General features: G+C 41.8%; 1 protein-coding gene across 5 annotated transcripts; it reads left to right on the forward strand.

Annotated features, from left to right (window-relative positions):
* Positions 1-229: 229 nt before the first annotated feature.
* LOC111962516 (telomere repeats-binding bouquet formation protein 1-like) lies at positions 230-20,759 on the forward strand. Of its 5 annotated transcripts, none has more exons than XM_070443105.1 (20): positions 230-317; positions 469-1,907; positions 2,016-2,126; positions 2,310-2,438; positions 2,523-2,654; positions 3,101-3,161; positions 3,343-3,461; positions 3,593-3,721; positions 4,199-4,351; positions 4,504-4,635; positions 4,790-4,915; positions 5,044-5,186; positions 7,437-7,829; positions 8,105-8,553; positions 8,686-8,756; positions 10,077-10,442; positions 10,553-10,672; positions 19,017-19,096; positions 19,319-19,363; positions 19,975-20,759. In XM_070443105.1, exons 2-20 carry the CDS (start codon positions 1,871-1,873, stop codon positions 20,176-20,178), a joined length of 3,000 nt encoding a protein of 999 aa, XP_070299206.1. In that variant the 5' UTR covers positions 230-317; positions 469-1,870; the 3' UTR covers positions 20,179-20,759. The 5 variants fall into 5 exon arrangements, with proteins under 5 accessions (XP_070299206.1, XP_070299208.1, XP_023841427.1 ...); XM_070443107.1 differs by having other exon boundaries at positions 265-317; positions 1,856-1,907; XM_023985659.3 differs by lacking the exon at positions 230-317 and having other exon boundaries at positions 324-1,907; positions 19,975-20,130; positions 20,279-20,759.
* Positions 20,760-21,528: the final 769 nt, after the last annotated feature.

Consider the following 21,528-nt stretch of genomic DNA (forward strand, 5'->3'; position numbering starts at 1 on the left):
GGGTCATTCAGGTGGGTGTCTAGGATATAGGGTCATGGACCGTACCATTTAAAATAGGATCATAAATAAATAATTAGATATAATTTATTTTTAAAATGTAGTTCCCCATGATAGAACAATAATAAATCAAATGTATAATTTATTTTAAAACTGTTCCACCATGATAGGACAATAAATAAATAAGACGTATAATTCATTATAAAAGTATATCCATCATCTGAACAACATTGAAAGCCCTCTCATACCCATTAAGCGCTGTAAGGAGGAACTCTCTAACAACAGATTCAGGAACTTCCCCTTCTTTCTCCTAGATACCTGTAAGTACCAGATTCTCTCTCATTGATCTAGTTTGTATGTCCAGTAAGGCTTCCCTTAGAACGGTGTTCTCCTTTTTAATTTCATTCATTTCGGTTTCAATCTTATTGACTGTCCCATTTAGCTTGTGTGTTTCTTTCTCCAATGTCGCAGCTTTTTCATCACTCATCTCGAGGCTTGCCTTCAACTCTTTTATATCCTTACTGACTAGTTCAAGTATACCCCGTTTGTCATTTATTGATTTTAACAGATCGGTTTCGACCTTTACCATTCCCGGTGGTGAAAATATTAAATCGTTTGTGTCTGTAGAAGAGTCACGTTTCCGTTTTGAAATCGGTTCCCCTGTCTTACTCTCCGTCATGTTTGGGTGTTGCTTGTTTTCGTAATATTTGTCGATAAATGTCTCTAGTCTTAAGATTTGTTTTGTGTTATTATCCAGATTGAAGGTTATCACCCACCAGATTATGTAGTGCTAATATTTTAGTCTAATTTGCCGATATTGAATATTACGTTTTATCTTGAGGTGCTCTACATAACTTCGTTCAGTCCGCCATTACCTTTACGTCCGCCAGCTGCTAACTTAACCAACCTCTGCCTTAGCGGCTAAATCGTGGGCCTGATCTCCACTAGTAACTATAGTAGCTAACTACATAGATACTGGAGATCCATAAAGCCCACTAGTGGCTGCCCAGGCTAACGCATAACCGAGTATTTTACACTACTGTAAATAATACTGAAGCTAAGACACCCTGACCTGTTGATATTTAGCTAACGTTAGCTATGGTTAAAAAAAATAGGCTCTGGCTTCGTTCGGTCTCCTACAAGTCGTGCCTTTACTGTGGCCAATCAGAAACGATTGCGTCGTGGCGGTAAATTTGAGTCATTCTCCATCAACTGACTGTCCATAATCTTCCATCCGGTGCACCAGCAAAGGCATCAACACATAAACATTTTAACGTCTGTTTACTGTCCAGCAAATGACAATGTAAGAGTGTATGCTTTGATTTTAATTGTAATTAATTAAGTGTATTGATGAATTGGCAAGTACTAGACAGGTCGCTAGATAGCTGTTTTTGTGCAAGGACGCTCATGAGAGAGAGTCGTGACACATCTAGTAGCAGATAGCTAACGTTAGCTAGCTCAGGTGGTGGCAACAATCTGTGACTACTACCGCGTTCATAACATATCCGGCCTCAAATACAACTGGGAAATGAGAGTGAGGGAAACCGCGTTTTGAATGGTCATTCAACTTGGAAGTCCAAGTCTGCAACTCGGGCCTCTTTCGAGAGCTCGGAGTTTCCGACCTAAAGATCACTGACGTCATGATTTTACCTCGTTTATTTTTTTTCGACTTCCCAGTTGTTTTGAAAGCACCATCCCACAGAGTTTCTAAACCTCTTTGATCGTACTTTCTTGCTAGCTAGCTAGTTACAGCAACAGCACAGATTAATACAGCCTATATTTCTTTGGTAACAACATCTGTCCTACAGTCCTAGCTAGTCTTTATTTCTTGAAACATATCCATGTCCCACCCTGGCAGCTCAATCCATTGAAGATGGAAATGTATGTTTCCAGCATAAGCAAACATAATGGTGAGTATTATTGCTGGACTTTTATATGTTACACATGACACTACTTTATGTTTTTGTTCATTTATTTGTTTGGTTTGTCTTTTTTAAATTTGTTTTTCTACTTTACAGCCACAAAGACAGATCTGAGTTTGTTGCTGGAGTGTCTGAAGTACCAGATGAAATGTCCTGCTTCACAGAAACAAGCTCTTTTCACCATCTACTCCATCTGTCAACAGAGAGGTGTCTCTCTCACACACACACACACACACACACACACACACACACACACACACACACACACACACACACACACACACATACACACACACACGCCCACACAAACAGCAAATCTTCTGTAGATCGATTTAATAGACAAATTAATCACTAATAGTTATGTAATGTCACTGATTCTCTCTGTTTCAGAAGAGAATGTGGACTTCTTCAGAGAGATGGGAGGAGTGGTGTTTGTGCACAACCTCTCTAAATCCAGTGCTCACTCAGAGGTCAGGGAGACTGCTCAATTCACACTGGGAACGCTGGCAGAGGCCAATGGTATGTGTGTTGGTAGTGTACTTTAAGCAGTTTCTCTCTGATGCTGACGTACGTGTATTGTAAACACGCTGTGTGTATGTGCAGTGTACTGTAAGCAGGCCCTGTGTAGGAGGGAGACATTCAGTGATCTGGCAGAGTGTCTGATGCAGCAGGACAGCCCACTGACCCAGAGGAGAGTAGCTGTCTACCTGCTCTCTGTCCTCGTCGCCAACAACAGTAAGAGCAGACAGGAAAAAATGACTTTGGGTTTCTTTGGTCCTGCTGGGGTTGAGGGTTGAGAGTTGATTTCGGACAGGGGGTGATTGTCATGACAGGCAGGTGTTTTACCTGGTACAGCCAGAGGAGGATGGGGCTCCCCTGTCTAGTGCCTCTCAATATTTCTACCTTCCAGGGAGTTTTTCCTTGCCACTGTACTAGTGCTTGATTTTTGAAGTCTAAGCTGGGTTACTGTGAAGCATCTAAGCCCTGTTCACACTGCAGGGCTTAATGATCAAATCAGTTTTGCAGGAAAAATAATAGATTTGGATATGCAAAAAAAAGAAGGATTTGAGTCACTTCAAAACCTCCAGTGTGAACAAGGCTTTATTGATGTTAATGTGAAAAGCACTAGGTTATATATATTGTACGTACAAATGTGGTTAATTGTGTGTGTGCTGCTTCAGGGTCTGGCCAGACGTTCGCTCAGACCTCGGGCTGTCTGGATATCCTGCTGGACTTGTTCAGGTAAACACTGAAATGCACCACACTGGGTTTCTGGCAGACATGGGTTGAAATAGACAACTAATTATCTTTTACAACCAAGACCTGCATGGTCAAGAGGTGAGCTGCTGATTACATTGTATTAAAGTAAAGCTGTACAGGACAACTCCAATTCAGGTTGATTGATGTTTGTTCCTCTCCCCAGGACTAGTTTCCCTCTCTCTGGCGAGGCCACAGTGAGACCTGCTAACGTCACTCAGCTGTTCCAACTCTGGACCTCTGTGTCCAGTGCTCTCTGTGGCTGTGTCAACAACCCCCAGAATGGTAACGTGTGTGTGTCTGTGTGTATTTGTGTCCTTGTACAGTGTTCTATGCAGCTGTACATTAAATAAACAAGGGTGGTTATGCATGCATGTGTGTAACTTGGTGGATGAAGAAAAATGTTCTTTCCCTAGAGGAGAGCCAGCGTATGTGTGTGTCAGCCTTCCCCCTGGTCAAGGGCTGGCTGCAGCAGCTCTCTCACCCCTACACAGAGATGGTTCAGCCCATCTGCTCCTTTATATCCATGACTGTCGCCAACAACCGTGAGTAAAACAGGGATGATATACTGACACTAATGTTTAGAGTCAGTTACTTACGTATGGATCAGTATCTTGTGATTGAAAAGGTATGTTAGCCTTTTTAACTGATTTTCTTGAGTTGTCTTGTCACACACAGAATACTTAGGTTGCTTTTGCAATGGACGGTTTGTAATTGTAATCCGAGTAGTTTTATAAGTGTAGTGTTGTTTTTATTTCTATGACGGCCAGGCAAAGATCTTAAAGATAGATCCAGACCTTCAGTCTGTAGAGATTAGTGTCCTAGAGCGTTTTGGTAACTGTTCAAATGAAGGTTTATATCTCTCTTTCTCTCCCTGATGTTAAGGAAGGATGGATGCAAGCCTTTAGCCTGTAGAGGCTACAGTGTAGAGGACGGTTTTGGTTTATCTGTTGAACACTCATTATTATGTATTCATCTCCTATCTCTGTGTCTCCCACTATCTATCTCGACCCCTCTCACAGATTGTGCTCAGGATAGTTTTTCCACAGTCGGCGGGCTCGGAAATCTGACACTCACTCTGATTCGCTTAGCCTCTGATGCCGCCCACAGCCCATTGGCCTGTCAGCTGTCTGTCATCATGACCAAGACCCTGTCAGCCTGCATCATTGACAACCGTGAGTGACTCACTCCCTGAATCCCAAATCAACCCATCTCCCCTACCGCTAGGGCGGTGTAGAACTCACTCACTCACTCTCATACAGCCATGTAAACCAGCTCTCCTTAGGTAACCTGTCCATTTTCTCCTCTCTCCCCCTACTGTGCGTAGCTGTGTTGGCGTCAGGTCTGGCAGGTTATGGTTTGGTTCCTCAGCTCCACTCCCTGCTGTCCAGCCCCAGCCTGGAGCCCCAAGACAGGCTCATTGTCATACTCACCCTGGGACACTGCACTGAGGCCTCTGGTATGGCTGGGACACACAGATTTATTTGCATCAAATAATGACGATAACACATCTTACAATTCCAAAGAAAACATTAAGTTATTACAACAGTAATAACTGCACAGTAATAACTGTGATAACTACAGTATTTATTTAATTAAATTCTCTCCTCTAGAGGAGCACCGGTCTCAGTTCTTACAGTGTGGAGGTCTGTCCCTCATCATCACTCTACTGACTGAGTCTACCAGCGAAGAGCTCAGGAAGGCTGCTACCTTCATACTGCAGACCTGCAAACAGGCTAGTGAGTACACACACACACACACAAACCTGTATGCAGACGTCAAATGTCAGTGTTGAAGTGAGTCTACCCATTTCATAACGTCCATAGCATTGTCTTTCCTCTCATCCTTCTCCTCCCTGTCCTCCCAGCTGTGTTTCTGCGTGGTGCGGTCCATGGGGAGTCTCAGGGTCAGACTGCGGAGCTAGAGCCCCCTGTGGACATGGAGGGGTACTGGAGGTCAGCACGAGACATGCTGCACAGGATCAACCAGCTGGAGAGACAACAGGCTCAGGTATATTACACCACACACACATATACATGGCGGGAACCCGGGTACCGGGATTTACCGCCCAAAACCATTCTCTTTTCCAGGGATAAATAACTGCGAGAAACTGGTAAATTACAATAAATTATTTAAATGAATGGCATGAAATGGAACTGTTAAATTATATGCAATGTCTAAATCTGTCTTCTTTACGGCCTCTGCATGATGAATCATCAACGCTCAGGGTGGGGTCAGACAGCGCGTCTCAGTATGGAGCGCAGTTCACAATGCATGTAGAACTATCATCTCATCATGGTAACTTTTTTTCTTGTGACAGGTGCTGTAGGCCTACATTTGCTGCAGCATAGCCTATGCTACAGTAATATAAAGAACAAATGCGCATCTAATTTACCATCTCCATCTGTCTTTTGGGGGTCACCTTATTTTTTAATTGTAAATACTTTTGTTGCAGCTGCAGAGTCACTCGAATATCGTTGTTTTAAATCAGTGCACGCCCAAGCACTCTCTTTCTCTCCATTAACTCCATTAAAATTGCATCCAAAATAGATAATCATGTTCTAGTTAACCAATAAGGCACCAGGGGGTGTGGTATATGGCCAATTTACCACGGCTAAGGGCTGTTCTTATGCACAACGCAACGCAGAGTGCCTGGAGACAGCCCTTAGCCAAGGTATATTGGCATATATCACAAACACCCGAGGTGCCTTATTGCTATTATAAACTGGTTACCAACATAATTAGAGCATTAAAAATAAATGTTTTGTTATACACGTGATATACGGTCTGATATACCACAGCTTTCAGCCATTCAGCATTCAGGGCTAGAACCACCCAGTTTGGAAGGCTGTCATTGTCAATAAGATTTTGTTCTTAACTGACTTGCCTAGTTATTAAATAAAGGTTCAATAAAATAAAAAACATACATTGATATATAGCCCTATATATAGATGTCCTAGCCTACCTCTTTCAGGTAATACATTCAATGCAGTATTAGCCTTATATTTAGCTAATTAATGATGGGTTATGCATAATAAGCTTCTAACTTATAGCCTCTGTCTCTTGTGCAATACAAACACACCTGTGCTCCACTGGCTTCTCCCATGCAGGAAAATCTAGACTAGAATAGCGTTCTGGACATCATTTTTTTGCATTTCTTATACCAATAGACTATTTGAAGAGGGATGCAAGCTCTTGTTTGCTGAATGTTAAATACAGCAGCCAATAGAACTCACAGGTAGTTTGAAAGAAGAGCAAACGCGTGATGGCGGTAGGCTATAGCAGTTATTTATTCAGACCCATAACCATTCAATCAAACAAATAAAAATAATAACTTACATTTTCATGAAGAGAAGTGAAAGCCTTCTGCATCTTATTCTAGTCCTATATTATTCAACGATGTCATTAAAATTATGAAGATCAGGACAACAAAACTTATTTCATTTAACTGTTGAAAGCTAGGAAGAAATGAAGCCACGATAGAGGTAGGCTAATAACATTAGGGTAAATACTGTATTATGAAAAGTATACATGTGTCAGCCTACTAATTATATAATTGTTATAGGCCCTATTATATTTCAAAATCAAATTCTCTAGCCTATACTTGTAACTTTGTAGGCCGCATGTGCTGCACCAGAATTGCATGTTCTCTCCCTGTTTTATCATTGGTTTGAACAATGTGTGTCCATCTAATACAGTATATTACAGTGCAGTAATACAGTTCACACTCAAAAAGATTAGCCTACATGAGCTTGTTTAATTTATTTAACCAAGAGAGCATATAGCTAGCTACATCTATGGGCTTTTATGTTTTTCTGTCTAGTGTATGTGCAGTAGCCTATGTAATAGGCTATATGTATTGGATAATAGCGCAATCATTGTAGGGCTCATTAAATGTATTTAATGCATGGCTCAGGTAGCATTAGGGTTGCATTTTAGATCAAAGCTCTAATCAAATCCAGACATAGACCTATTAATATGCTTTGGAATGACACTGCCGGTTTTGGCAAGAAATACCAGTTTATATGGGAGAAAAGTGATTGATTCTCGGGATGGAACATTTGTAAAATACCAGGAAAATATTCAACGCTCACACACACACACGCATATATATCAAGCTTTACAAAGGCACTGCAAACATCACACTTCTCCACATACAGGCATGCATACTCTCACTCCCACTGACTTACTCACTCACTCATCCACATGCACACCCCTTAAACAGCAAGCCTTTGTGTGTGTGTTGGGGTTGTTGAACAGGGAGCGGAGGAGGAGTGGGAGGGGGTTGAACCAAACCCCCCAGACCAACAGAACCCTGCAGAATGGGGGAGGAAGGAGCTACTCTTACCCCTACCTCTACCCCCATCCTTATCCCTACTCCCTCACCACACCTCTTTACCATACCAGGAGTGGAATGGAGGCAGGAGGTGTGAGGAAAGAGAGGAGCGTTGGAGAGGAGTAGAGAGTTGGGGTCAAGAGAGAAGAGAGGAGGGAGGAGGAGAAGAGAAAAGAGGAGAAGAGAGGGGGATGTCCTGTGAACACACCCCAGTCCGGCCGGTTCTAGTGGGGAGGGGTGGAGATGGAGAGAGAGAGGATCTACACCATAGAGTCCTAGAGGAGAATCAACCCACAAACAGAGGGCAGGACCTAACGGTGCGGGTCTAACACAGCTCTGGTCCACTCCACACACAATGGTCCTGTCCAGAAACAACCCCTACCCTCTAGGGGACGTCATGTCAATCTGAAGGAATTGGATAGGTATAATAAGCAATATGGTAGCTCCACCTTGCCCTCTGATATGTTGTTTCTGGACAGGATCAATCTATTTTACAGACACTGTACTAGGCTCTCCAAGCCCACTGACTCTCTTGGGTTTTATATAGTAAGTTAAGTGTCAAGGTGTGTGTGTGTGTGTGTGTTTTGATCAGAAGCGTGTAAGGAGACAGATATTCCAAACCAGTGAGGAGCCTCAGAAACCCAGCCACAGCAGCAGAGAGAGGGAGAAGAGAACACACATACAAAGGCACACCACACTGCACGTGTACACACTTGGAAACACACAACCAGAGAAGGACAGGGGCTTGGCAGCTAAGATAAATACTTATCCTCTCTACACAAACACACTCACAGAGAAAGGTAAAAACACAGCATCACACACACAGACCGAGAACCGCAGAGACAAGCACCTTGCTATGAGAGAGCAGGCTCACACACAGTCTGTGTCAGCCGTGGGCTATGCTGGACCTGGTATAGCTAGTGTCCCTGGGCAGCCCCGTGATGGAGAGGATGAGAGGTGTTCTGTATGTCTGGGGACAGGAACACTGGTCCCTTCCTCCTCCAGTCTACTAGAAGGACACTCCCAGACACACACACACAGGTCAGCACTCTGCACTATATGCAAATGCTGTATTTATTGAAACATGATTCTTGTGAAGTGTTTCATGTTGATGTTATGTAAGAAATGTTATTCTGTGTACCGTTCTTCTCTCCCTCATGGTGTGTGGTTTAGCCAAGTGTTCAAGTGCCCAGCTCCAGGCAAGCCAGGAATGAGCAGGCAGAAGAAACCGTTGGATGATGAAGGTACAAAAATGTCAGTGGGATAAAGTGAAAATGCAAAACTGTCTACACTATGTATACAGAAATATGCGGACACCCCTTGTAATTTGTGTATTTGGCTGTTCCAGCCACACCCGTTGCTGACAGGTGTATAAAATTGAGCACACAGCCAAGCGATCTCCATAGACAAACATTGGCAGTAGAATGGGCTTACTGAAGAGCTCAGTGACTTTCAACGTGGCACCGTCATAGGATGCCACCTTTCCAACAAGTCAGTTCGTCAAATTTCTGCCCTGCTAGAGCTTCCCCGGTCAACTGTAAGTCCTGTTATTGTGAAATGGAAATATCTAGGAGCAACAACGGCTCAGCCGCGAAGTGGTAGGCCACGCAAGCTCACAGAACGGGACCGCAGATTGCTGAAGCGTGTAGCATATAAATCTGTCATCATTCTCAATACTACCTACCGAGTTCGTCACTGCGTCTGGAAGCAACGTCAGCACAAGAACTGTTCATCGAGAGCTTTTATGAAATGGGTTTCCATGGCCGACCAGCCGCACACAAACCTAAGATCACCATGCGCAATGCCAAGTGTCGGCTGGAGTGGTGTAAAGCTCGCCGCCATTGGACTCTGGAGCATTGAAAACGCTTTCTCTGGAGTGATGAATCACACTTCACCATCTGGAAGTCCAACAGATGAATCGGGGTTTGGCGCATGCCAGTACAACACTACCTGCCCTAATCGTGCCAACTGTAAAGTTTGGTGGAGGAGGAATAATGGTCTGGGCTTGTTTTTCATGGTTCGGGCTAGGCCCCATAGTTCCATCGAAGGGAAATCTTAGCGCTACAGCATTCTAGACAATTCTGTGCTTACAACTTTGTGGCAACAGTTTGGGGAAGGCTCTTTCCTGTTTCAGCATGACACTGTTCCCAGGCTCAAAGCGAGGTCCATACAGAAATTGTTTGTCGAGATCGGTGTGGAAGAACTTGGCCTGCACAAAGCCCTGACTTCAACCCCATTGAACACCTTTTGGATGAATTGGAACACCGACTGCGAGCCAGGCCTAATCACCCAACATCAGTGCCCGACCTCACTAATGCTCTTGTGGCTGAATGGAAGCAAGTCCCCGCAGCAATGTTCCAACAACTAGTGGAAAGCCGTCCCAGAAGGGTGGAGGCTGTTATAGAAGGGGGGAACAACTCCATATTAATGCCCATGATTTTGGAATGAGATGTTCGACAAGCAGCTGTCTACATACTTTTGTTCATGTAGTGTATCTATTCATCTATCGCTCTGAACTGTCTCTTAGCAAAACCGTGTTCACCCAGCTGTTTCCTTCTCCCCAGGCTGTGTGTTCGGTTTGGTGACCAGCCGATCGTTCCCTGTCCTCCAAAGGAACTGTCCCCACAGCTGTGACCTGCACCTGGTACTGCAGAAGGCCACACACAGCTACACACAGCACCTCCGAGATATACGCAGGAGGAGAGAAATACACACAACGGGACAGATAGAGACAGAGCGAGGGACACAGAGCGTCTGGGATCACTGCAGAGATAAGATTCCTGAAGTGCCGAACACACCCACACACCGATGTGATTTGAATTGGGATTTGTGTCCTGTTGTAACAGAGGCCAGTCTGACTCCTGTCTGTAAAGGAACCCTCCTGAGGAGCTTCTCAACCAACAGCGGACAACGCAACACTGATCACAACCGTAAGATTCACCATCTCAACAAAATATTTATATATCCCCTCTGTCTTTTCTGTGAAAAACAATAATATATTATATAGTTCTCTCGCTCCCCCCCCTGTTTTCTCTCTCAGATGTGAGTTTCACTCCCCTTAAGAACTGTGGTCCATGTGAAGGTATCACTCGGAATCCTTTGCGTAAAGGTCTGATGAAGAGCCTATCCTCTGTGACCAGCAGGGGGCAGGAGAGAGGAGGTACAGTATGTTCAGACACCATGACAACACGTTAGCCTTTATTTTACCCAGCCAATAATGAGATAACCGTATCGTTTCTCATGTATCATCTGTGTGTGTGTGTGTGTGTGGCATCATCATCATTTGTATTTTTATTTATTATGGATCCCCATTAGCTGCTGCCAAAGCAGCAGCTACTCTTCCTGGGGTCCAGCAAAATTAAGGCAGTTTGTACAATTTTAAAACATTACAATACATTTACAGATTTCACAACACACTGTGTGCCCTCAGGCCCCTACTCCACCACTTCCACATATCTACATGACTAAATCCATGTGTATGTATAAAGCGTATGTTATCATGTGTGTGTATGCATGTGTCTGTTCCAATGTTTGTGTTGCTTCACAGTTCCCGCTGTTCCATAAGGTGTGTTTTAATCTGTTTTTTAAAATCTAATTTTACTGCTTGCGTCAGTTACTTGATGTGGAATACAGTTCTATGTAGTCATGGCTCTATGTAGTACTGTGTGCCTCCCATAGTCTGTTCTGGACTTGGGGACTGTGAAGAGACCTCTTGTGGCATGTCTTGTGGGGTATGCATGGGGGTCTGAGCTGGGTACTAGTAGTGTCACTACTAGCTGCCACTAGTAGTGTCAATACTAGAGGTCGACCGATTAATTAGGGCCGATTTTCAAATTTTCATAACAATCGGTAATCAGCATTTTTGGACGCCGATTATCGCCTATTACGTTGCAATCCACGGGGAGACTGCGTGGCAGGCTGACCACCTGTTACCTTGGCTCCTTGCTGCACTCGTGTAAGTTGCTAGATAGCATTAAACTTATCTTATAAAAAACAATCAATCTTAACATAATCACTAGTTAACTACACATGGTTGATGATATTACTAGTTTAACTAGCTTGTCCTGCGTTGCATATAATCAATGCGGTGCCTGTTAATTTATCATCGAATCACAGCCTACTTTGCCAAACGGGTGATTTAACAAAAGCGCATTCGTGAAAACAATCACTATCGTTGCACCGATGTACCTAACCATAAACGTCAATGCCTTTCTTAAAATCAATATACAAGTATATTTTTTTAAACCTGCATATTTAGATAAAATAAATGAATGTTAGCAGGCAATATTAACTAGGGAAACTTCTTGCATTCCAGTGCAAGCAGAGTAAGGGTATATGCAGCAGTTTGGGCCGCCTGGCTCGTTGCGAACTGTATGAAGACCATTTCTTCCTAACAAAGACCGTAATTAATTTGCTAGAATTTTACATAATTATGACATAACATTGAAGGTTGTGCAATGTAACAGCAATATTTAGACTTAGGGTTGCCACCCTTTCGATAAAATACGTAACGGTTCCGTATTTCACTGAAAGAATAAAAGTTTAGTTTTCTAAATGATGGTTTCCGGGTTTTACCATATTAATGACCTAAGGCTCGTATTTCTGTGTGTTTATTATATTATAATTAAGTCTATGATTTGCTATTTGATAGAGCGGTCTGACTGAGCGGTGGTAGGCAGCAGCAGGCTCGTAAGCATTCATTCAAACAGCACTTTCTGCGTTTGCCAGCAGCTCTTCGCAATGCTTGAAGCACAGCGCTGTTTATGATTTATCAACTCCCGAGATTAGGCTGGCAATACTATAGTGCCTATAAGAACATCCAATAGTCAAAGTTATATGAAATACAAATGGTATAGAGAGAAGTAGTCCTATAATTCCTATAATAACTACAACCTAAAACTTCTTAACTGGGAATATTGAAGACTCATGTTAAAAGGAACCACCAGCTTTCATATGTTCTGACCAAGGAACTTAAACGTTAGCTTTCTTACATGGCACATATTGCACTTTTACTTTCTTCTCCAAAACTGTTTTTGCATTTATTTAAACCAAATTGAACATGCTTCATTATTTATTTGAGACAAAATAGATTTTATTTATGTATTATATCAAGTTAAAATAAGTGATCGGCCGATTTAATCGGTATTGGCTTTTTTTTGGTCCTCCAGTAATCGGTATCGGCCTTAAAATCATAATCGGTAGACCTCTAGTCAATACCTCTCATAAATAAAAGTAGTGTTGAAGTCAATCTCTCCTTAACTTTCAGCCAGGAGAGATTGACATGCATATTGTTAATATTAGCTCTCTGAGTACATCCAAGGGCCAGCCGTGCTGCCCTGTTCTGAGCCAATTGCAATTTTCCTAACATGCTGACCAGACCGGACACGTCGCGTGAGCGAGCGTCGCAAAATAAATGTAGAAATCCATGTTATTCAATTATTGCACCCACACTGCTCGCGCGCGCAAACGAGCGTCTACGACGCCAAGGGCTAAAATAGAACTCATTCCTATTTCTGACGCAGATCGTGCTGCAAGTCCTGCCTCTCCCATCTCCTCATTGGTTTATAGAAGCAGGTACCCACGTGCCATCTCCTCATTGGTTATACCCACGTGGGTGATTGAAAGACAAACTGTTGCCGGTTGTCGTGGTAATACTATGAAAGTTTAGATGCCAATCACGATATAAGTTAAACGATGAAAAGCCTGGAAGGAGGAGAGATGACTAGAAACGATTCGGATTATGTGTTTGTGCATTTCAGGTAAAATAACAACTCAATGTTCATATCCCAGGACAAATTAGCTAGAAACAGCAAGCTAGCTAAATAGGACAAATTAACATTAGCTAGCAAGTGCAAGCTAACTAGCTAAATTGCCATACATGTTTAATGCTTTTCGACCTGTCCTCAAATGAATGTCATTGGTTCAGAGTTTGTTTTGATATTTTAACCTGCGTGTCGTGATCGCGTTTGMGGTGGGGGGAGGGGGATACATTTATGCACGGTGGCGCAGCCGGTTTGGGTTCCGTATAAGTCCTTTTTTGTGGCACCTGAACACACGACTGAACAGTAGTCAAGGTGTGACAAAACTAGGGCCTGTAGGACCTGCCTTGTTGATAGTGTTGTTAAGAAGGCAGAGCATTGCTTTATTATAGATAGACTTCTCCCCATCTTAGCTACTACTGCGTCAATACTGCATCAATATGTTTTGACCATGACAGTTTACAGTCTAGTGTTACTCCAAGCAGTTTAGTCATCTCAACTTGCTCAATTTCCATATTATTTATTACAAGATTTAGTTGAGGTTTAGGGTTTAGTGACTGTTTTGTTCCAAATACAAAGCTTTTAGTTTTAGAAATATTTAGGGCAAACTTATTCCTTTCCACCCACTCTGAAACTAACTGCAGCTCTTTGTTGAGTGTTGCAGTCATTTCAGTCGGTGTAGTAGCTGACGTGTATAGTGTTGAGTCATCCGCATATATAGAAACTCTGGCTTTACTCAAAGTCAATGGCATGTCTTTAGTAAAGAATTTAAAAAGCAAGGTGCCTAAACAGCTAACCTGGGGAATTCCTGGTTCTAACTGGATTATAGTTGATAGGCTTCCATTAAAGAACACCCTCTGTGTTCTGTTAGACAAGTAACTCTTTATCCACAATATAGCAGGGGGTGTAAAGCCATAACACATAAATTTTTCCAGCAGTAGACTATGATCAATAATGTCAAAAGCTGCACTGAAGTCTAACAAGACAGCCCCCACAATCATTTTATCATCAATTCCTCTCAGCCAATCATCAGTAATTTGTGTAAGTGCTGTGCTTGTTGAGTGTCCTTCCCTATAAGCATGCTGAAAGTTTGTTGTCAATTTGTTTACTGTAAAATAGCATTGTATCTGGTCAAACACCATTTTTTCCAGAAGTTTACTACGGGTTGGTAACAGGCTGATTGGTCGGCTATTTGAGCCAGTAAAGGGGGATTTACTATTCTTGGGTAGCGGAATGACTTTAGCTTCCCTCCGGGCCTGAGGGACGTTCTCTAGTAGGCTTAAATTGAAGATATGGCAAATAGGAGTGGCAATATCATCTGCTATTATCCTCAGTAATTTTCCGTCTAGATTGTCAGACCCTGGTGGCTTGTCATTGTTGATAGACAACCATTTTTTCACCTCTTCCACACTGACTTTACGGAATTCAAAGTACAATTCTTGTCTTTCATAATTTGGTCAGATATACTTGGATGTGTAATGTCAGCATTTGTTGCTGGCATGTCATCCCTAAGTTTGCTTATCTTGCCAATGAAAAAGTAATTAAAGTAGTTTGCAATATCAATGGGTTTTGTGATAAATGAGCTATCTGATTCAATTAATGATGGAGTCGAGTTGGCTTTTTTCCCAAAATGTAATTTAAGGTGCTTTTTTTTAAGGTGCTTTTTACTATCATTCTTTATATTATTTATCTTTGTTTCATAGTGTAGTTTCTTTTTATTTAGTTTAGTCACATGATTTCTTAATTTGCAGTACGTTTGCCAATCAGTTGGGCTGCCAGACTTAATTGCCATACCTTTTGCCTCATCCCTCTCAACCATACAATTTTTTCATTCCTCATCATTCCACGGGGATTTAAGTTTTTACCGTCATTTTCTTAATGGGTGCGTGCTTATTAGTAACTGGAATAAGTAGTTCCATAAATGCGTCAAGTGCAGCGTCTGGTTGGTCCTCATTATACACCACAGACCAGCAAATATTCTTAACATCATCAACATATGAATCACTACAAAACTTCTTGTCTGACCTCTTATACACTATATTAGGCCCAGCCTTTGGAACTTAACATTTATTTATTTTTCCTAGATATGGCTATTATATTGTGATAACTACATCTGATGGTTATGGATACTGCTTTAAAGCAAATATCTGCAGCGTTAGTAAAAATGTGATCAATACATGTTGATGATTTAATTCCTGTGCTGTTTATAACTACACTGGTAGGTTGACTGACAACCTGATCCAGGTTGCAAGCACTGGTTCCAGTTTGAACTTTTTTCCTGAGTGGGCAGCTTAATGATAGCCAGTCAATATTTAAATCACCCAGAAAATATACGTCTCTGTTGATATCACATACATTATCAACCATTTCACACGTTATCCAGATACTGACTGTTAGCACTTGGTGGTCTATAGCAGCTTCCCACCAGAATGGGCTTTAGGTGAGGCAGATGAACCTGTAGCCAGATTACTTCAACAGTATTTAACATTAGATCGTCTCTAATCTTTACAGGAATGTGGTTTTACTACCACTGTATCATCAAAGTTATTATCTAAATGAGTTTCAGAGATAGTCAGAATATGAATGTAATCTGTTACAAGCAAGTTATTGACTTCATGGACCTTGTTTCTTAGGCTACAAATGTTAATATGGGCTATTTTTAGTACTTTTCTGGGTTGCTTTATTGTTTTTAATGCTTTACTGGGAAGCTCATCAGAGGTAGACTTACTCATGTTATTTACATTGGAGCTGATAGTGCTGCACACCGCCTCAGTGCTAACAGTGTATCTCTGGTTTATAGGCTCATGATTACTGCTTACAATAGCTGTAGGATAAACAGATGTATTCGTTGCAATTAGGGGTACATAAATGAAATTACTTGTGTTTGCCAACGCCCCTAAGATCATGTACATTTGATGCAGCATTATGACGACTCATTGTCACAATGGTAGGGATTAACTGAGCTGGTCCTGGATCATTTACCAGTCATTGTTTCAACGCATCCTTGAAATGCATGGACAGAGTCCAAGAGCCAAGATGATTTGGATGGACTGTCATTCCTGTGGAATATCTTCTGTTTCCAGAAGTTATCAGTACAAGTGACTTCAGCAGAGCTACAGTAGTATTTTAGCCAGATGTGTAATGCCAGCAGTCTGCTAAATCTTTCACAACGATGGTACTGGACCTGAAATTATTGGGCGTTTTTGGAGTCTTTTAATACTAAAATCAGTTCTTTTAAAATCCATTTTCAAATGTTCCGAGCTAGCCCTCCTGATGTCGTTTGACCCCACATGGACTACGACAGTGTCAGCTCCCGACATCTGTGGGAGAACAGTCAGAAGCAGCCTTGTTATGTCCTGTACTCGTGCTCCTGGGTAGCACAGGGCTTTTGCCTTGGGGACCGAGATGTTTCTCATCATAGAGCTGCCTATGATGACAGTTGGTGATGTTGAATGGGCCGGTCTCTCAGGCAGCCTCATGGTCTAGTGAGGCTGGGAGCTCCTAGGATCTGAACCCGAGGTAGAAGCCACTGGAGAGGGAGACCGAGCCGAGGATGAAGACGCAGGTACCTCCGGATCCGATCTTGAATGGGAAGCCACCACGGACGAAGGCGCCGGAACCTCTGGATCCAGGGCGGCAAAGCTGTTTCTGGTCTGTCTCAGTTCCGGGCTCAACATCTCCATGGAGACCCCTGTTGCCAGGGACGCCTTCGTCGACATCCACAGCGAGTGATGTACCTCCATGGCTGGTTGGTTGATGTGGCCAGTGACACTTTGCTTCTTGAAAGTCCAATATTTAGAAAATTGTCTGCTTACATGCAAAACATTTTGGGACTGTATCAACAGTGGACTAATGAGTGGATTTACCCTTTAAGTTAGATGCTGGTAACAGGCTGCTATGAAGTTACAACTAATATGCGAATTGAATGTGTGTGTTTTTTTCGTGGGTTTCCTGGTCTCCAGTGTATTCCTTGTAGCACAGAGAAATGTTCTCACACTGGCTGATAGCTAGTCAACTCTGTTACTGACCTCTCTTTTACCGACCTCTACAGCTGTATAACACAACACTAGCTAGTTTACACTGTTCTATACCAGTACACTTGTACAACACTAGCTAGTTTACACTGTTCTATACCAGTACACTTGTACAACTCAGCTAAGTTTAACACTGTTCTATACAGTACAGTTGTACAACACTAGCTAGTTTACACTGTTCTATACCAGTACACTTGTACAACTCAGCTAGTTTACACTGTTCTATACCAGTACATTTGTACAACACTAGCTAGTTTACACTGTTCTATACCAGTACAGTTGTACAACAAGCTAGTTTACACTGTTCTATACAGTACAGTTGTACAACACTAGCTAGTTTACACTGTTTATACAGTACACTTTGTACAACTACCGTAGTTTACACTGTTCTATACCAGTACAGTTGTACAACCTAGCTAGTTTCACTGTTCTATACCAGTACAGTTGTACAACACTAGCTAGTTTACACTGTTCTATACCAGTACAGTTGTACAACACTAGCTAGTTTACACTGTTCTATACCAGTACAGTTGTACAACTCCAGCTAGTTTCACTGTTCTATACCAGTACAGTTGTACAACACTAGCTAGTTTACACTGTTCTATACCAGTACAGTTGTACAACTCAGCTAGTTTAACACTGTTCTATACCAGTACAGTTGTACAACACTAGCTAGTTTACACTGTTTTATACCAGTACAGTTGTACAACACTAGCTAGTTTACACTGTTCTATACCAGTACAGTTGTACAACACTAGCTAGTTTACACTGTTCTATACCAGTACAGTTGTACAACACTAGCTAGTTTACACTCGTTCTATACCAGTACAGTTGTACAACTCCAGCTAGTTTACACTGTTCTATACAGTACGTTGTACAACTCCAGCTAGTTTACACTGTTCTATACCAGTAAGTTGTACAAACCTAGCTAGTTTACACTGTTCTATACCAGTACAGTTGTACAACCTAGCTAGTTTACACTGTTCTATACCAGTACAGTTGTACAACACTAGTAGTTTACACATGTTCTATACAGTACAGTTGTACAACTCCAGCTAGTTTTACACTGTTCTATACCAGTACAGTTGTACAACACTAGCTAGTTTACACTGTTCTATACCAGTACAGTTGTACAACTCCAGCTAGTTTACACTCTGTTATAGCGCTCTAATCGTGTAGCAGTGTCCACCTCTAAGCTTCTGTGTGTGTTGATTCATAGTTCACAGATTTACTCTTCTCTTTTTGAGCACGTTTACTCCTTCACTTTGTCTGAAATACTACACTATCTTTCTTTGTCTGTAGGTTTGTTTCTTTCGCTCTCTAACCCACTTTCCCTCTCTTTCTGTTTTTCTCTCTTGCTTTTCTCTTTTCTTTCACCATCTTGATCTTTCCAATATGACCCTCTGCCCCTCTCTCTCATGCTCCATTTATCCTTATTTCTCCCTTTCTCCCTCTCTGGTCAGTGAATCTCTTCTCTGTGTTTTATTGTTCTGGTAGCAGGCAGCTGTATTAGGCCTGACTGATGAACTAATGTCACTTCCAATGAAGAAGAAAGAGGGAGAGATTGTATTTTCTCTTTATTTGATTGTGTCTCTGTTTACCTCAATGAGCTCTGAGAGCTGTTGGTCTCTGCTCACAATGAGGCTTGACACATCTGTTCTTTGCTTACTGTCTCCCTCTTTTTTTCTCTCACACACACACACATACACAGACAGAAGAACACATAATGGGGAAGATGGTGTCATCGATGATCAGCAGAAGACTCTGTCTATGGGAAACCCATCTTTGACTGTAAGAGAGAGATGAGTGTATGTCGGGAGTTTGTGAATGTATCCAGATGTCTCTGTAGAAGTGAGTGTTGAATTGGAGGTTAATCTATAGTGGATGGACTGTATAGAACAACCAGTGTTCTAGTAACCAGGCAATATAGCAGCAGAGACCACTATGCCAGTGTGTGTGTAGTAGGGGAATGTTATCCAGAGGTCTGTGTGTCATGTGTCCTCTGTCTTGCAGCAGAGCAGTTCCAAAACCAAGGAAAAGAGGGTGATGACCAATGAGGTGTGTTTGTGTTTTGTCTCATGTCCTCTCTGTCTCTCTCTCTTACTGTTCTTTACCCTGCATTCTCTTACACTCCTTGTACATTGACACCCCCTCTCAATTCAATTTCAGTTTAAGGGGCTTTATAGGAAACATGTTTATATTGTCAAAGCAAGTGAAATGGATAATAAACAATAAAAAATGAACAGTAAACATTACACTTACAAAAGAATAACGACATGTCAAATGTCATATTTTGTATATATACAGCGTTGTAATGGTGTGTAAATCATTCAAGTACAAAAGGGAAAATAAATAAACAAATATTGGTTGTATTTACAATGGTGTTTGTTCACTGGTTGCCCTTTTGTGGAAACGGGTGACAAATCGTGCTGCTGTGATTGCACACTGGTATTTCACCCAATAGATATGGGAGTTTATCAAAATTGTATTTGTTTTCGAATTCTTTGTGGGTCTGTAATCTGAGGGAAATATGTGTCTCTAATATGGTCATACATTTGGCAGGAGGTTAGGAAGTGCTGCTCAGTTTCCACATTTTGTGGGCAGTGTGCACATAGCATGTCTGCTCTTGAGAGCCAGGTCTGTCTTCAGCGGCCTCTATCTGTCTACAGAGGAGGGAGAGGAGGAACTTCAGCCGTGAGGAGGAGAGTTATCTGTGTCGAGGTATAGAGCGGTTTGGTCCATCCTGGAACTCCATCCTTTGGGCCTATCCGTTCCAGCCGGGACGCACCAACGTTGACCTGGCCAAGAAATACAAACGCCTGCAGGTGATAGGCATCAACAATGGTTTTACAAAAATGTATGTATGTCACTGACTTCAATTTCAGTTGGTGAGTATTCAACTGACCCCGCTCTCTCTGTCATTTTCTGGGTCTTGTTCTCCATTTTGTTCCCTCTCTCATTCTCTCCCTACAGGCTAAAGCCCAGGGTATGGATTCAGACTCCATGAGATCCTAGAAGAACACATTGTATATTGTACATAAATCAGTCATATATTTGAAATACTTTAATGTAATATTCAATAATAGTTTAAATACTATAATTTAGTCCCCAGTTTGAAATTAATTACTATGCTGTACTACTGTAAATAAAATACATAATTTTATATTTAATTTAGTAATATATTTGAAATATGTTAATTTGATGGTCATGAAGGATCTGTTCTGTATTTCTCAACCTTGTTTTTTTACACAGCAGTATTTTACTGCCTATTTGAAGTAGTTGGAATATTGTTTGGAATAGAAAAATGGAAATGATTCGTGTAATGATTTGCACTTGACGATTTCATAATTTATCTTGTTCTTTGTTAATGTATGGATTGAGACTGAAATGGTTGTTCACTCGTCATCCCCTGAAGTTGTTTGTATTGAATTAAAAAGAAGGGTGTCTGTATGCAGTGATGTGTGTCAGTCACTGTCTGATAATCTCACGCCATGCTTTTTTCATTCAGGGACCCTCAAGGCTCCAGGGAATTAACAATGAGGATGTTCATTTACTGACTTGAGGTTAAAAACAGCTTTTTCTACTTCTAGAGAGTTTGTTTGTCCCTTAAGGGGAAATGCTTTCTATAGCTTAATATTAAACTCCAATATCTAAGACACTTTTTATGCAATGCATGGGTGTGAATGGTTTAAACATGCATGAAACATAGGAGACCGTGTGGGAGAAAAATATATAAATATATGTGAAAGATATATTTGAGTTGCAGTGGCCTATGGCCGACAGACATTGAATAGTGTATCTTGATGTATTCATGAGTCTGGATTTGGATACAGGGATTGTGTTCTCATTGGGAAAACAACAGCAGGAGCTCATACTTTTGACGGAACTGACCGTTTGCAAATGTCGAAGCTATACGGAACATGCAACAATTTAAAAGATTATACTGAGTTACAGTTCAAATAAGGAAATCAGTCAATTGAAAAAAATTCATTAGGCCCTAATCTATGGGTGGTCCTGGGAGGGCATACGCTCACCTACTGGGAGCCAGGCCCAGCAAATCATTAGTTTTATTACAGACAGAAATACTCCTCAGCACCCTCTCAGACCATCCCGGATGTGAAGAAGCCGGTTGTGGAGGCCCTGGGCTGGCGTGGTTACACTTGGTCTGCGGTTATGAGGCCGGTTGGACGTACTTTCAAATTCTCTAAAATGACGTTGGAGGT

The sequence above is a fragment of the Salvelinus sp. IW2-2015 genome, linkage group LG4q.1:29, assembly GCF_002910315.2.
Source record: "Salvelinus sp. IW2-2015 linkage group LG4q.1:29, ASM291031v2, whole genome shotgun sequence".
Classification (NCBI taxonomy): Eukaryota; Metazoa; Chordata; class Actinopteri; order Salmoniformes; family Salmonidae; genus Salvelinus; species Salvelinus sp. IW2-2015.

Excerpts from the sequence above, each read along its gene's own strand:
- LOC111962516 (XM_070443105.1), top strand. The coding sequence starts at position 1,871 with ATGGAAATGTATGTTTCCAGCATAAGCAAACATAATG. Across the intron at positions 10,443-10,552 it reads ACGCAACACTGATCACAACC|ATGTGAGTTTCACTCCCCTT; the intron begins GTAAGATTCACC and ends TTTCTCTCTCAG. Across the intron at positions 10,673-19,016 it reads CAGGGGGCAGGAGAGAGGAG|ACAGAAGAACACATAATGGG; the intron begins GTACAGTATGTT and ends ACACATACACAG.